Source organism: Eufriesea mexicana, unplaced genomic scaffold (assembly GCF_001483705.2).
Source record: "Eufriesea mexicana isolate 0111107269 unplaced genomic scaffold, ASM148370v2 scaffold9994, whole genome shotgun sequence".
Lineage (NCBI taxonomy): Eukaryota > Metazoa > Arthropoda > Insecta > Hymenoptera > Apidae > Eufriesea > Eufriesea mexicana.
This window is the reverse complement of record NW_016917670.1, coordinates 39684-53714: the sequence shown is the minus strand read 5'-3', so window position 1 is coordinate 53714 and position 14031 is coordinate 39684. Positions and strand designations below refer to the sequence as shown.

Below are 14031 nucleotides of genomic sequence, written 5' to 3'. Positions count from 1 at the left end.
GCAGGAAGAAATATTAATTAAAAAATAATAAGTTATAATATAATATCGATTTATCTTTCGTTGCTTATGGCAGTCTTAACGCGTTTTTGCACAGAACTCACTAGCGCCACCGCGACCCGTTATAAGTAACAAGTGTACTATAAATATCGTATATATCGTCGAATTATTTTCTAATTTTACCAATATGATCTTAGAATTTCCTTTTTATTGTATGTATCACGTCGTTTCAAACATTCTAATTTAATATATATATTTGTGAACACGTATGAATATTATGTACATCATTTTCAAATGTGAAAAGTAGTATCAAACGACACGGGATTCTTTGGAAATATCTTTAGAAATACCTAATCAAGTATACTTTGAACAATTGATTGGATCACTGGAAGGGAATGAATCAGTTTCTCTTTAAAATTTTAGTAAAGCAAATATTGCCATATTATCTAAATAATATAACACACGACAAAATCTAAAATTGATAATTCGCAATTATTTTATACCAATTTTTACCACATTCTTTACCAATTTTCCTAAACAGTCTTCTCAAAAAGAATAGCTCTTGAGATCTAACTCGTGCTTTGACGATTTCAATAATATTAGTCACGTTAAACCCGCAACAAATTGTAACGGTATCCAAAATCTAACATCTATAAAATTAGAATTTACATCGATAATCCTTCAACTACTTCATATCCAAAATTCTCCAATCTTTCTACTGAAAAATCCTCTCAAAAATGCCTCTTTAATATAACTCATTCCACTCGAAACCTACCGAATACATCGTACACCATACAATCGTATCCCTCGTCACGATTTCATGATTGAATTTCTCAAGGAGACGTTGAAGTGTGACTTCGGATCGAGATTAAGGCTGAAATCTCGTGGCTCGTTCGCGACTTTCAAACGCAATTCGAAATTCCTTCGGCAGGTGTTTGTCGTGTTTCTTAACACTATACGTGTTATTCAAACTGGAATCAAATGGAGGCGATATATTACTGGGGTATAACGTCAATTTTCGAATCTTTTCATCGATCGGTCGTACATAAATTCGTCGATTTATCTCTGCTCCGTGAGAGCCACTCCGGAGGAATCCTGTAAGGCTTAATGAAATTCCTCGGGCTGAACGTGTTTTCTTAACTCGTAGCTTGTGAAATTATACGGTTTTTCGCGTGACGTCACGGCTTCGTAGAAATCGATATGCCTTCAAATTTTATTATGTTCGACTCTCGATGAATATGCATGCGGAAGCACAGATTTGCGAGAAACAGGTTCGCGTTTCAGAACGGAGAACGCGAACTGAGATTCGACTAATGGAAATCCGTTTCTTCTCACTTTTTTCTCCCCCTCTTTCTTCGTCTCGTTTCGATCAATGTTAACCAGCTGCAATTTCAAAATTTACGTTATCAGACTACTTTTGATATCTATTTTCCAGCTGACTATAGGAACTACGCGTTCGTATTTTGATTGAAAGATCATTCAGCAAGTCCGCAGCCCATAAATTTATATTTCGAACGGGTGGTCATGTTCGCGAATCGATTTGCAATTTTTGAAAATTAATTAGATAGGAGAAATTAATGGAACACGAATTCGACTGTCAAGTCGTATTGATTATTCGAGAAAAGAGAAACGATAGGAGATGATCATGTTATATTTAAAATGTAGACTTTTGATATTCGATTTAAGTAATTGTAGTGCAATAAATAACTAGCAGGCGATATCTTAGTTAAGAAAATTCTAGCAAGTTTGAATCCCAGAAATTTAAATTTCGAATGCTTGGTTGTATTCGCATATTCATTTATAATTTCCAAAATTTAATTCAACACACGAAACTAGTAAAATATCAAAATAAATGTAAGTAGAAAGTAATAAAATCATAAAAAGCTATTAAATTGTATTGATTATTCGAAAAAAGGAAAAATTGAGATAATTATGTTACATTCGAGATTTAAATTTCTGATATTCGATTTAAATAGTCATAGTATAATATAAACGATGACGACGAAGACCATATTTTAGTTAAAAGTCTCTAACAAATTTAAATGCCATAAATTTAAATTTCGAATACTCGATTACGTTCACAAATCGATTCACGATCTTCGAAATTCTGTTAGGTATGCGAATCTAGTAAAATAGTGAAATAAAAGTAGAAAATAAAATCGGCAGCATTTATTGGCTCGTATTTATTATTCGAGGAAAGAAAAGATCGAAGCTGGTCACGTTGATATTCGAGATCGATATTTGCGATATTCGACTTAGGCGATTGTAGTATGATAAACGATTGGAAAATATTCTTTCGATAGAGATTAAGATATCCAGCAAAGCCCAGGCGTATTTTTCAGATTTCGAACGTGTGGCGTGGATCAATTTACTGTTCCTTGGCGGATATTATGGGACAAGAACCCGCAGAACAACCACGGAAATCGGTGTTCTACTTTTAAACTGGTAGGATCTAGTCGTAATATCGAAGTCTCACAGGATATCGACGGTAATCGTTAGAATTTCTCTTACGTTTCCTTCGTCGGATTCTATGTTTCCCATTATAGAAACGGCAAAACGACTTCGATTCCTCTGCTCGTAATTTTGCCAAATTGTAAAAGTATCCTGGATAGCTTGCAATTATTCTTCAGCGCATGGACATATCGACACTTGCCTCGAGACATCCAAGAAGCCTAATCGCCATCTTAATTTCCGGTTACCATCATTTTCTATATTACCGCGATTTGCTTGATCAATCTTTTACTTTTTATTTTCTAAGAATCAACCTAAGTTTCGACAATTAGTTTCTAGAAAGTAACAACAAGGATAAATCTTCATAAAATATATGATCCGATCAAAGTGAAATATTAGTTAACTCCACTTTTTGAATTTCTTAAATTTTCTTTATTAATTTCTTTAAATGCTTATTCGCAGATTTGAAATTTATCAAGAAATTCAGTTATCCAAAAAATTTACAAAAAGCAGTACGTACAGAGGCAAAGAAATAAATATTCGCATACGACAACGAAGGGTTAAAGCACGATGTCCCATAATACGGACCATCGGTTCTATCATGGCGATTTTTTTAACGAATCAAGGACTTCTGACCCATTCACTATTCCAGTAACAAGATATCTCGTCTTTTCATGTTCCATGCCGGGTTCGAGCAACGAGATATCTCGTTCTTTCCAGTATCGTATAAGTCTCTGAAAAATAACCATGATCCCGGTGCTCTGTGAACGAAAATCAGCCGTAGCGAACGCGACGAGAAACCGAATGAGTCTTTCGATAATCGTGATCAGGTTGTTTGCTGGACGATATTCGAGAACCAGCGGAGGATCTGCCAAAGTCACCGAAGAAACGCTAGACGAGCATTCCTTGCCGCAGAATGCTCACACCCACGAGAACTGCTTCTAAACCGGTAGAATCCAGTTGGTAAAGCGATTTATAATCCTGAAGTAAACTCATACAGTGTGTTAATTATATCGATCGGCACTGAAAACATTTTCAAAGTATCTCTGGATTCAAATCCACCGATTAAGGAACCAGTTCTCGCACCAATTCCACCATTTCTCTCTTCCACCACCGGTTCTTCCTTTTCTCTTTTCGCCTTTCCGAGGCAAGTCCCTGTCGTTGCTTTTTCCGCGCGATATTCCGCGATTCCACTGAATTTCGTTGAATAGAACGAAATCCGTTCTTCGATCGAATCTATTTCTTGCAGACGGAGAGAATTTATTGAACGTCGGTTGAAATGGAAATCGATATCGTACAAAACAAAATCGGTAAAAAGAGATAGACCGATCGAATCTGGCTAAAATTAAGGAATTACTTGGAAATATTTCGTGAGAATAAGAAGAATCGGTAAAACGTTGTTTAAAATGAAAATTAATATTGTGTAAAATAAAATCGATTGATCGAATTCTTTTTCTTCCTTTTTAAATCAAGAAATTACTTGGAGATGAGGAAAGTCAAGAGAACGTTGATTCAAGTATAAATCGATTTTCTTGCAGAGAAAATCGGTAAGATATTAATCGAACTTTTTTTTTCAGATTAAGAAATTACTATTCGTTGGAAATGAGAAGAGTCTAGAGGACGTTGGTTGGAGTGGAAATCCATCTTCTGCAGGAGAAAATTGGTAGAACATCGATCAAATTTTTTTCAAATCGACAAGTTATTCCTGCTCGTTGATCGAAATAGAAATCGATATTTTGCAAAGAAAAATCGATGAAAAGAGATTCATTGATCAGATTCATTTCTTAAGATGAAAAAATTAGAACAGATCTTACTTCTGATATAAGAAATTCTCCTCGAAGTGTAATTCGAAGAACTGCATCATTATTGCAAGAGAAAACGAATATGCCAAATTTTTTAGGAAATTTTGTCTTAATTATATTTGCATTAAAGATATTATTCAAAAGCATGGTTACATATGTTACGAGTGAAGTAAGTCAATTTGTCTGAAATTATTTTCTAACCCTTGACCACGTATCGATACTCTCGAACAAATAATGTAACCAATTAAAATAAAGCGATTTATTAATATATTATCGGAATTATTAGTTTTGTTAACAAGCACGATTGTTCGCAATTTTCTGTCTTGAAAGAAACTGTGATTGTTCGACAATATTTACTTCCGACGCATAAGAATTCATACACGAAAGAATCTCTTTGAAAACTCTGATACTTCTAAAGTTGATAGATTAATCTGTGAAAGATGATTCATTCTTCACACACCAGAACATTACCATAAAAGAGCAAGAATACCATACTTCACGTGACTAACGTAGATATTATTACGCGACTAACTAGGTCGCTCCTCGATCAGAAGTTTCTTTCGAAGATTGAATTCAAAATTAATAATTAGTCGATAAAGTTCATCGATTGTACGCAATTGCTATTGCGAGATTCGCAAATATGAATGTGGCAAAGTATTTTTAGCGCAATGATAACAATGTATTAAACAAACAATTTCTAGGCAATCTGGCTGAATAAATAATCACATCCGAAATATCGATAGGTCAACACGACTATTATCGGATCTTTATTGATCTAGCAATCAGTATTCTATCATTCGTACACATCTTCGGTTTACCTTAACACCGATGTTTCGAATACTCTTCACATATTTCAAAGCTTTTTTAGAAGATATACAAGGTAAATATCTCTATCACCATACCTCGTATATTTAATTAGGCAAATATCACAATTTCAAGTCGCGTATCCATGGTCATTCACGAATCTTCATTCCAAATACAACAATGATCCCTATTTAAGATAGAGTTTTTATCTTACTTAGCAAAAGATATTACTTTTACCAAATACAACTGGTCTTCTTCGTGGTTAAATTTTATCACAGATTCCTCGAGTAAATCCCAAAACAAATTAGCAAGAATTACAAGACGCAGCATGTGCTCCACATTTAATGTTTCAACTACATTTGTATTTACACTTAAATAAATAATCACTGTTCGCTGCTCTAAGAATCGAAGACAAATGCTTCCAACTAGAATCCAAGAATCACGAATAAATTACCCAACGCCACCATAACGATATTCCAAAACGATACAACACATAAGACACAGTAGCACAGTGTCTAGCGAGCAAAAGAAGATTCGAAGGGTTACCAAAACTCTTTCTAGTCACGTGACATGGTAAAGAATCCAAACAAGAGAGAAAATTACACGAGAACGGAAACTAGCCCAGGTTAAAGTGTCCGTGGAGTCAGCGTGAAATGAAAATTGGAGCTGGACGACGGCAGCAGCCCGCGCGGCGCGCAAACTAGACGCATGCCATCGGAAAACGCGTTCGCGGAACCTGTTAACCTCCGAGGCCGAGCAGAGAGAATTCATTCTGACCGATTCCGATGGATCGCAACGGTGGATGGGACGCCATGGAGAGAAAGAGACGTCATCCGGAATATCGCGAGCTCGGCAAACGACGACGTCGTCGCTGACGACAGACGTCGTCGTCCCACCTTCCGGCTGCTTCTTCGTCTGCGCGACACACGTACTACGCGTACATACGCGACATAGTACGTACTTACGCGACGAAGCGCGAGTAACAATGACGATCGAGCCGCGTAAACGCGATGACACGAACGCGAGAAGAGACAGAGGAACGTCGCGACGCGTGCAGACGCGCGCGCGACCAAACGGAGGAAACAGTAGTGTACATGTACGCAGAGAGAGGGAAAGAACAGAATAATGACTTACTGTGCGCGGCAAAGGTCATGATGACGTCGCTCTGGTCGATGGCCCTGAGATCCTGGCCGGTGAGGTCGAACTCGCCGGCCCTACGTTGCTCGCCGATCGGCTTCTCGTCCTCGTCCTCGCCGAGAGCGTTCTTGTATATGTCCAAGAGAAACTTGGGCGCCGACCTCTTGACCTGTGGCGGCCTACCGGCCGTACTTCTCGGCCGATCCGGTAATCCAAGAAGATTCAATATCTCGTGCTCAACCTCGCGTTTCTCGCGCTGACTGACCACCCTGTGGACGATCGTCTGGTCGAAGCCGTTGTCGACGTAGAGGCCGCTCATCCTCTCCGCGGCGGCGGTGCTCGTCAGCCCGGCGAGGATCGTCCCGAGGATCAGCAGGGGCGCGAGACGGCGCGGCGACATCTCGGCGCGTCTTTCCGCTCGAGATCGACACGGGCCGGAAGGCACCATTCTACCTCCCGCCGCTTCCACCACCACCTCCACCAGCACCACCTTCCCCTACGCCACCGCCTCCTCCTCCTCCTACGTCGGCGTTCGCACGACGACGACGTCGTCGTCGTCGTCGTCGTTCCTATCGAGCCACCAACGTGGACGCCGAGCGGGACCGCCGCCGAGGCGATCGAGCCGCGATCCAGATGCCGCAGGACCGATCGATCTTGATCGATCGTCTGTCCGATGATCGCTATGCGACGACACCAACCACTCTCTCGTACCGTCCCGACGCGCAACTATACAACTATACGCTACAACTTACTCAATCCCGTCAGAGTTCTTTGGTTATCCTTTACTTTGATCCCTGTACACCGTTATTCGCAACTTGGCTTTTCTTCTTTTCTCTCCTTTATCACCTTTGTGCGAGTCTGTCCTCCTCGATTCAAATGTATCGACTCCAACTCCGTGTCGCTCTTTTCTACCCGTTCTATCGTTTCTAATTTCGTCTCAGTCTGTTGTTGCGATATCACCCAATCCGACAACCGATCGACTTTACTTCCCCGCTGTCTATCCACACAGAGAAGTATCGGAGCGCGGAGTCGGCCGATCGAACTCGATCCTCCAGACTTATCCGATCGTTCGTTCTTCTCGTTATTGCGATCGAGGATCGAAGAAAAGGCACATAACAGCGCGCACTTTGCCCGTGGAGCGATTTAAAGGATACACGGGGCGCATGTTCGCGAAACGCGCACACGGCTGATTCTCGAGACCGTCTCGGTGACCAGCGGTGACCACTGCCGCCGACTCCCGCGATGCCAGTGCCAGTCTGTTTGTCTGGCCCGTGCCGTGCACCTCCTCGTCGTCGCTGCTCCTCCGCGAGGCCTCACCACCGCCTCCCAGGGCCGTACCGCTCCTCCGACAGAGCCACGCCTCGCTTTGCCTTCCTCTCTGCCTTTGCTTCTGGCTCGCTCGCGCGTCGCCTCGTTTCGCCTCGCTTCGCTTCGCCTCGCCGCTCCGCGCCGCGCCTCGCTACTCCGCGCCCCGCTGCCACTCGCCACGACTCGCCTCGCCTCGCTTCGACTCACCTCGCTCGCATCGCTTTTGCCTTGCCACGCCGGTAGCCACGCGTACATACTGATCCTTTCCTCTATTTCCGTCCGTCCTCCTCGTTTCGCTTCTCCTCTTTCATCCTCTTCGTCCTTTCTCTTCTCTTGCCTTCCCTTCGTTTCGGCTTTGCACCTCCTGCTTCGGCTCATCCTCTTCTACTTCTTCTTCTTCTTCTAATAGCGATGATCATCATCGTACTGATTCTTTCTGTTTCTCTCTCATTTATGCTTCTTGTCACGTGATTTTCTTTACTCCTTCTTGTTTTCTTGCAGAATATCGCGATGCGTTTGACAGAGTTGCTGTCTGACTGGCGGATTTTTCATGATTAAACTTGGTCGCGCGGATAAGTAGGATGTTCGACCGTGGAATCTCGTGTACTTCGCTAGTGGAGAAATATATTTGGTTGGATGTCCAGTCGAAGAGGTGTCCTGAAACGGTGGAGGTAGATTGTATTTAATTAGCTAATGGACGATGCGAGACTTACCGAGGGGTTGATTCAGACCGAGTGCATTTGCTGCTTTTTGGAACTGCGCTGGTTGTTGGTCTTGAAGGTTAGTTGTTGAATGCTGTTTTAACAGCATAATTGACATCGACACTAGAATTATACATTATTAATGATAATTTATGTGGGACAATAAAAATAAAGAAGCACACGTAATTACGACTCTATTTCAATCAAAATTAATACTATCTCTGCCAAAAGTAGCTGCATATTTCCAGTAACTGCAAGCGTAAAATGTCCAGGACAAGTCGCTTTGATTCCTTTGATAGTTAAGTGTTAAAATTTGTCGAATCGTTTTTCCACTGCGACTTTTCGAAGATTTAAAAATTCTAGATCGAAAGATATTACATTTTGTAAAATAATATACAAAAGTGTTTATTTGATTTTATTAAGTTAATTGTCGAAGAATTTCTCCCGTTCGTTCATAAATCGTTCGCACCTCTAACGCGTGTCTCTAAATTCCTATTTACGACGATTTGGTATTTTATAAAATAATTTACTCGTACGACTTCTAACATTCGTTGAATCTCCTCTCTGTCAAAAGAATCCGTAAAAAACCTTACTCAACCGAATACTTTGCGCGCCGCTATGACAATTCCAGTGAACCTAATGCCTGCGCTAATTTACTTCATCAAAAACTCATTCCACCTCGTATACGCCACGACCACTCTACGTTGCACACCTTTCAATCTACTCTACCACTTGTCCGTATTTACCATTTCGCGGAAAATGCATCTACCATTACAGTATCCACTAATATGAAACAAACACCCTATTAATCCATTGTGAATGGCAATAAGAATAGTGAATTTCGTAAAAATTACAAAACGAGAGAAACTCTCGAAACAGAAAAACATGTACGACAATAAAGAAGATAATAAAATTATTTTTTTCTGCAACATACACCGTCTTCTATCCGATAAACAAAAACATCACAGCATTCGTCTGTAAGGTGTTAAAAGTCATCATGGATCAATCCAAATTTCGCGTATCTCCCAACTCCGATATCTTCTCGTATTTTGCAAACGAAAATTATATCAAATATTAAAAAACAACCCTAAACATCATCGACACTTGACGATTAACGAATGCGATGATACTCATTGATCATCCTGCTATCGTTACGCCTTCGATGGCTATTGAGTAACAGGACAAGGTTTGAACGTGGCGCGTGTACATGTAACGCGTTAAATAAGAAAAGGGGAAAGTATTCGGCCGTTCGATCGTTTTGCAAACGGCATGTCGCGATAATGTACGATATCGACGAGAACGGAGAACGTAGCAGTTTGTGGAGATGGCCGCGATAAAGAGAGCCGCGAAAATGAAGGATAGCCGGTGTCGTGGTAACGTGAAAACGTTCTGCTCACGATTAGATTGTTTGCCGAGAGTACACGCGAGTATTGCGTACAACGCTTGTCGCACGCCTAACGCGGCATTCGTGGAATGTTGCATGTAATACCAGATGTTTGCAAGGTTCCGAAGAGGTTCGCGGACGCATGTTACAATGTAACTATTACGTAATGGAAGGCTGGTGGCGTTTGAGCACGGATAAACGCGAATTCAATCTACATACGTCCACGCGGCACGCGAAATTTCTGCAACCACTTGCCTCGACGCGACCCTGCGAACACGCGACGATTGCAAATTTGATTTACTTTCACTGGGATCGTTCGCGACCTTTTTGCGCGTGGCTTGATTGCTAAAAACGACAAATACGAGGGAAAATGCAAGGCGCGCGACGAGAGATAGGTACGGATGGGCAATGGAGAAATTTCAATTGGTACCTCCAGAAGATGGATTTTGATTTTCGAGATAGGTTCTGGTTCAATTGGTTTAACTCTTGGATTGACAAACGCGTCAAAATTATTGATTTTATGATTACTGGGCACTTGCAACTGCTCCTGATAAAATAAAAAAATCTTTTATTTAGATAGAAATTACGAAATGTAGATATATATATTAATTTATTTATTTGTTTCGTTATAATAGCTTAATCATTATCGTTTGAATATTGTATATTTAGCTATATATACATTACGAGCTACGTGGTTTCAGTTTTGTTTAATGAATATAGGGAATTAAAGAATATATTTTGATTTTGTACAAATTATAGTAATATTTTAAAAATACCTACTTGTGTTTAATTGTATATGTGAAAAGTTGCGTATTCTTTCACAGTGTTTAGAATAAATATTTTATCTCTTCGACAGATGTAATAAATTTATCCATATATTCATGTTTTAGTCAAATTTTTTGGCTGCGTCAATGGTAAGATTGCGTCATTCTCATAACCTAAAAGACGCTTATCTTATTTAACGATCAAAATTCAAAAATGTAAAATGTCAAACGGAATGCGTATCATTTAAACATACATCGGTGTCGTTTAACACACCGAAAAGGGCGAATCTGTTGCTTTCACCAATCGAAATAAATTTCTTCGCTTCTTTTCAGCCAGACTTGCAACTTTCGGAAGTGTAACAGCTACCGTTAACAAAAAAAAAAATAAGATCCTTCATTCGAACTGTTCAACAGGATTTATATAGAAAGAGAACAGTACTCCTGTTTGCTCGTCGAATTATACCCACTTTTCCTCGTTCGCTTTCATGATCAGCCGTGTGACCGTAAAACTGTCGAAGAAAACTTTCCACTTACACCTGCAAAAAGAAAAAACGAAAAAGAAAAAATTATAAAAACAAGAAAGTAAACAATGTAAAGGTAAATTTCATAAAATAAACATATTACGATAACTAAATGATGATACGAAATGATATGAAGAAACGAAAGAACGAACCACGGTTCATATAAATTCTTAATGAAATTTTCTTTCGGGCCAATCCACTGAATTTTCGAAGACATTTGCACGTCCCTGGGTCATAGAGATAGGACCGCCCCTGCCGAAGAAGTAGGCGGCGTTCACCAGCCCTGATCGTTGGTATTACTCGGCACTCTAACGTGGTGCCGGAGATCAGGGTTAGCGAAGAACATCGTGCGATGGCGGCCGACCGAACCTGAGCATTCTTCCACTTTTTCAACCCCTTGAAACTTTATCAGCTCGCCATCTAGACCAGTTGCGTGCAATTTCTGCCCGATAACCGCGCCACACAGTAGCCACTTCTAATACTTTCCACCGGTGAAAACTGTCCTTTGTTTCCGGTAGGGGGACACTAAAACGCGCCCATGAAAAATCCGCCTGAAAGCTTATGAATGTAACAAATCGAACGAAAATGGAGCTTACCTCGGATAACACGCTGCCACAACGAAGAATTTGTTTACAGGCTGTTCGGTAACGCGGCGGGATGGTATGCAGCGGTTGACACGAAAGTTGGCTGTACGAGAAATTCCTTTCGAAGACGCGCGCCTCGATGGCATGCAACCTTTACAGACATTTATTTTTGGAAACGCTTGTGGTCCTGGGTATCGATTTAGATAACGTGAGAGAAGGATTCTATGAAAGGTGATTTATTAATTTGACGAGAATGGAGGAATTTGTGTTTTTGTGTTTTATAATGAATCTCAAAACCTCATAGTTTAGGTTAGCCGTTTCTAAAAATTGTGCTTCGCTATTGGTTTCGATTTTTGAAGACTTATGGATCGAAAATTATATTTGTTATTTTAGAGATATGAAAAATATTCGGTGTAAAAGATGTTAAGATATAAGAAAATTCTTAAAAAGATTGTTTTTAATTAATTATTGTAATGCCATTTACCGTTTAAGTCGTCCGAAACGAATAAATCATATATAAAATTCGTTGTAAATATACATTTACTAATAATTACTTAAACTTGTACAAAAATAAAATAAAAGTGTCGGTACATAAGGTACTATCACCATACAATCTGAATTTACACGATAACAATTTTTAGCACATTTTAAACAATCTGTTCGTCACCATAAATTATTTGCTTTACCGTGTATGGAGGCTATTACATATCTCTATCCAGAGCATAATTTCTTGTTCATTACAACAAAGTACATTACATCAAACTATACGACTATCATAAATCATCACACAAAACGTTCTAAGTAGCTCGTAACTGTATAACCACTAAGCACTACCAACATTTTTACCAAAGTTACAGCTCATAAAGTCAACAATAAAACATTTGCACTTTATGAATAACTCCAAAGAGTTCCTCTTTACGAACCACCTAAATTTAACTGGCCATTCGAATAAATTCAACCAATTAAAAAATTAGTCGCGAATATCGTGTTCTCATAGGGAATTTTTACTAGAAATGCAGAAGAAAAAATAAGTCGCGTGTCATATTTATGCGCAACCAGCTATAAACGTAGAAGGGGTCGGGGTGGGCGGACGACGGTGAAAGCGAATCTGAGTCGGTAGTATCATTAATCTGCCAATAAAGCCAGCACAAGGCTTATAATATCCAGTTTGTTGTAAGAAATATTTGTTTACTCGACACAATTTCTTCGTTGGTAGGTATTCGCGGGCCTATAAAGCGAAATTAAAAAAGGAAGATGAAAAAGAAGATCCAACTTAACCTCTCTGCATGGACCTCTAGAAAATACACGGTTATGCCACCAACTGCGTGTAACATTTTCGTGTTACCTTTCTAAATAGATTTTCTCGTCGATGAATAATGCAAGAGCAAATAGAAATTTACCAGGTATTTTTAAGCGTGATATCAAGAGATTTTACTTGTTTACTTCGAAGCTGCCCGTTCCTTTCTATCCGACCGTGGTTTTGCGATGCTTTAATAGCGTTAAAGTAAACGAATAATCTTAATTTTTTTTCAATTTTGACAATTTTTGTCATCGTAAAGCATTTACTATTGAACGATATCAGAAATTGTTAATTACAAATAAATTTCTTTTATTATTATATATTAATAATAATTACGAAAAAATGACACAATGAATGAATAATAAAAATTTATTTCACTCTTCCAAAACGTTCAACGAGGTTAATCGATGCATTGTTCGTATCTCTATCATTCTATCAATATTCGTCGAGAAACAATTTCCAAAAAAAATAATTAAATTTTAATTAACCTATTAAATGCATTCTTATTTTCCTCGTAAATAGATCGATACATTTTCTTTTTTAGTATTCCATGAATCCTTATCAACGATTAATATCATAAACAAGCGATCGAAAGTAATTATTAAATACCACATTCAACTATAATGCGACACCAAGTAAATCTCTACATTTCATTCAACGCTGGACTATTTATTAGAAGCACGTTGTAAATACAAATTATTACATTATTCAAATTACAGGTTCTCGAAGGAGAAACGGACTTCGATTAGAATTAAAAACCAAATATAACGTGGTTTAACAACTCCATTTCATAGCGACGACACTAAAGTTCTACTTGGTCGCGCAAACAACTCGACCGGTTGCATGCGACAAGCATTAAGCACATACCAACGTTCTTCTTACAGGTGTCGGACACACGCATACCGTCCGCTTATTCCGCAATGTTCGGATCTCAATTCCACGGAGATAATCCTGAAAGCATCTTTGAAGAGGATAGGAGGGGATTCCATTATCGATGCATACCGGCTCACCCAATAAAACGTTGGTAGCTTACAGCCCTGGCTCGTCATTCTGCACGTCCGTGGATGGAACTCTTGGAGAAAAGCAAGAGATGCTGCAGTTCACTCTCCCGCCCTCTCTCTCTCTCTCTCTCTCTCTCTCTCTCTCCCCGTGTTTCTCTCTTTTTCTCTGTCTCTCATCCAGCACACTCTCTTTCTCGACTGACCAACAGCAACGGAATAAATAAAGTAAATAGAGGAATATAGGAGGTAAATAAAAAATGTGGCAGCAGATAGAGGG

General features: G+C 39.5%; 1 protein-coding gene and 1 long non-coding RNA gene across 3 annotated transcripts in view; one reads left to right on the top strand and one right to left on the bottom strand.

Annotated features, from left to right (window-relative positions):
* Positions 1–7426, bottom strand: part of gbb (glass bottom boat) — a 55527-nt gene extending 48101 nt beyond the window's left edge. For both annotated transcript variants that reach the window (XM_017908101.1, XM_017908102.1), the window contains exon 1: positions 6189–7426. In XM_017908101.1, coding sequence (XP_017763590.1) covers positions 6189–6639 — 451 coding nt within the window. In that variant the 5' untranslated portion in view covers positions 6640–7426. The remainder of the gene's footprint in view (positions 1–6188) is intronic.
* Positions 7427–12526: 5100 nt separating this feature from the next.
* LOC108553278 (uncharacterized) lies at positions 12527–14031 on the top strand. The gene is made up of 3 exons (XR_001890620.1): positions 12527–12569; positions 12670–12856; positions 13638–14031. It is a non-coding gene; the product is annotated as an uncharacterized LOC108553278 (long non-coding RNA).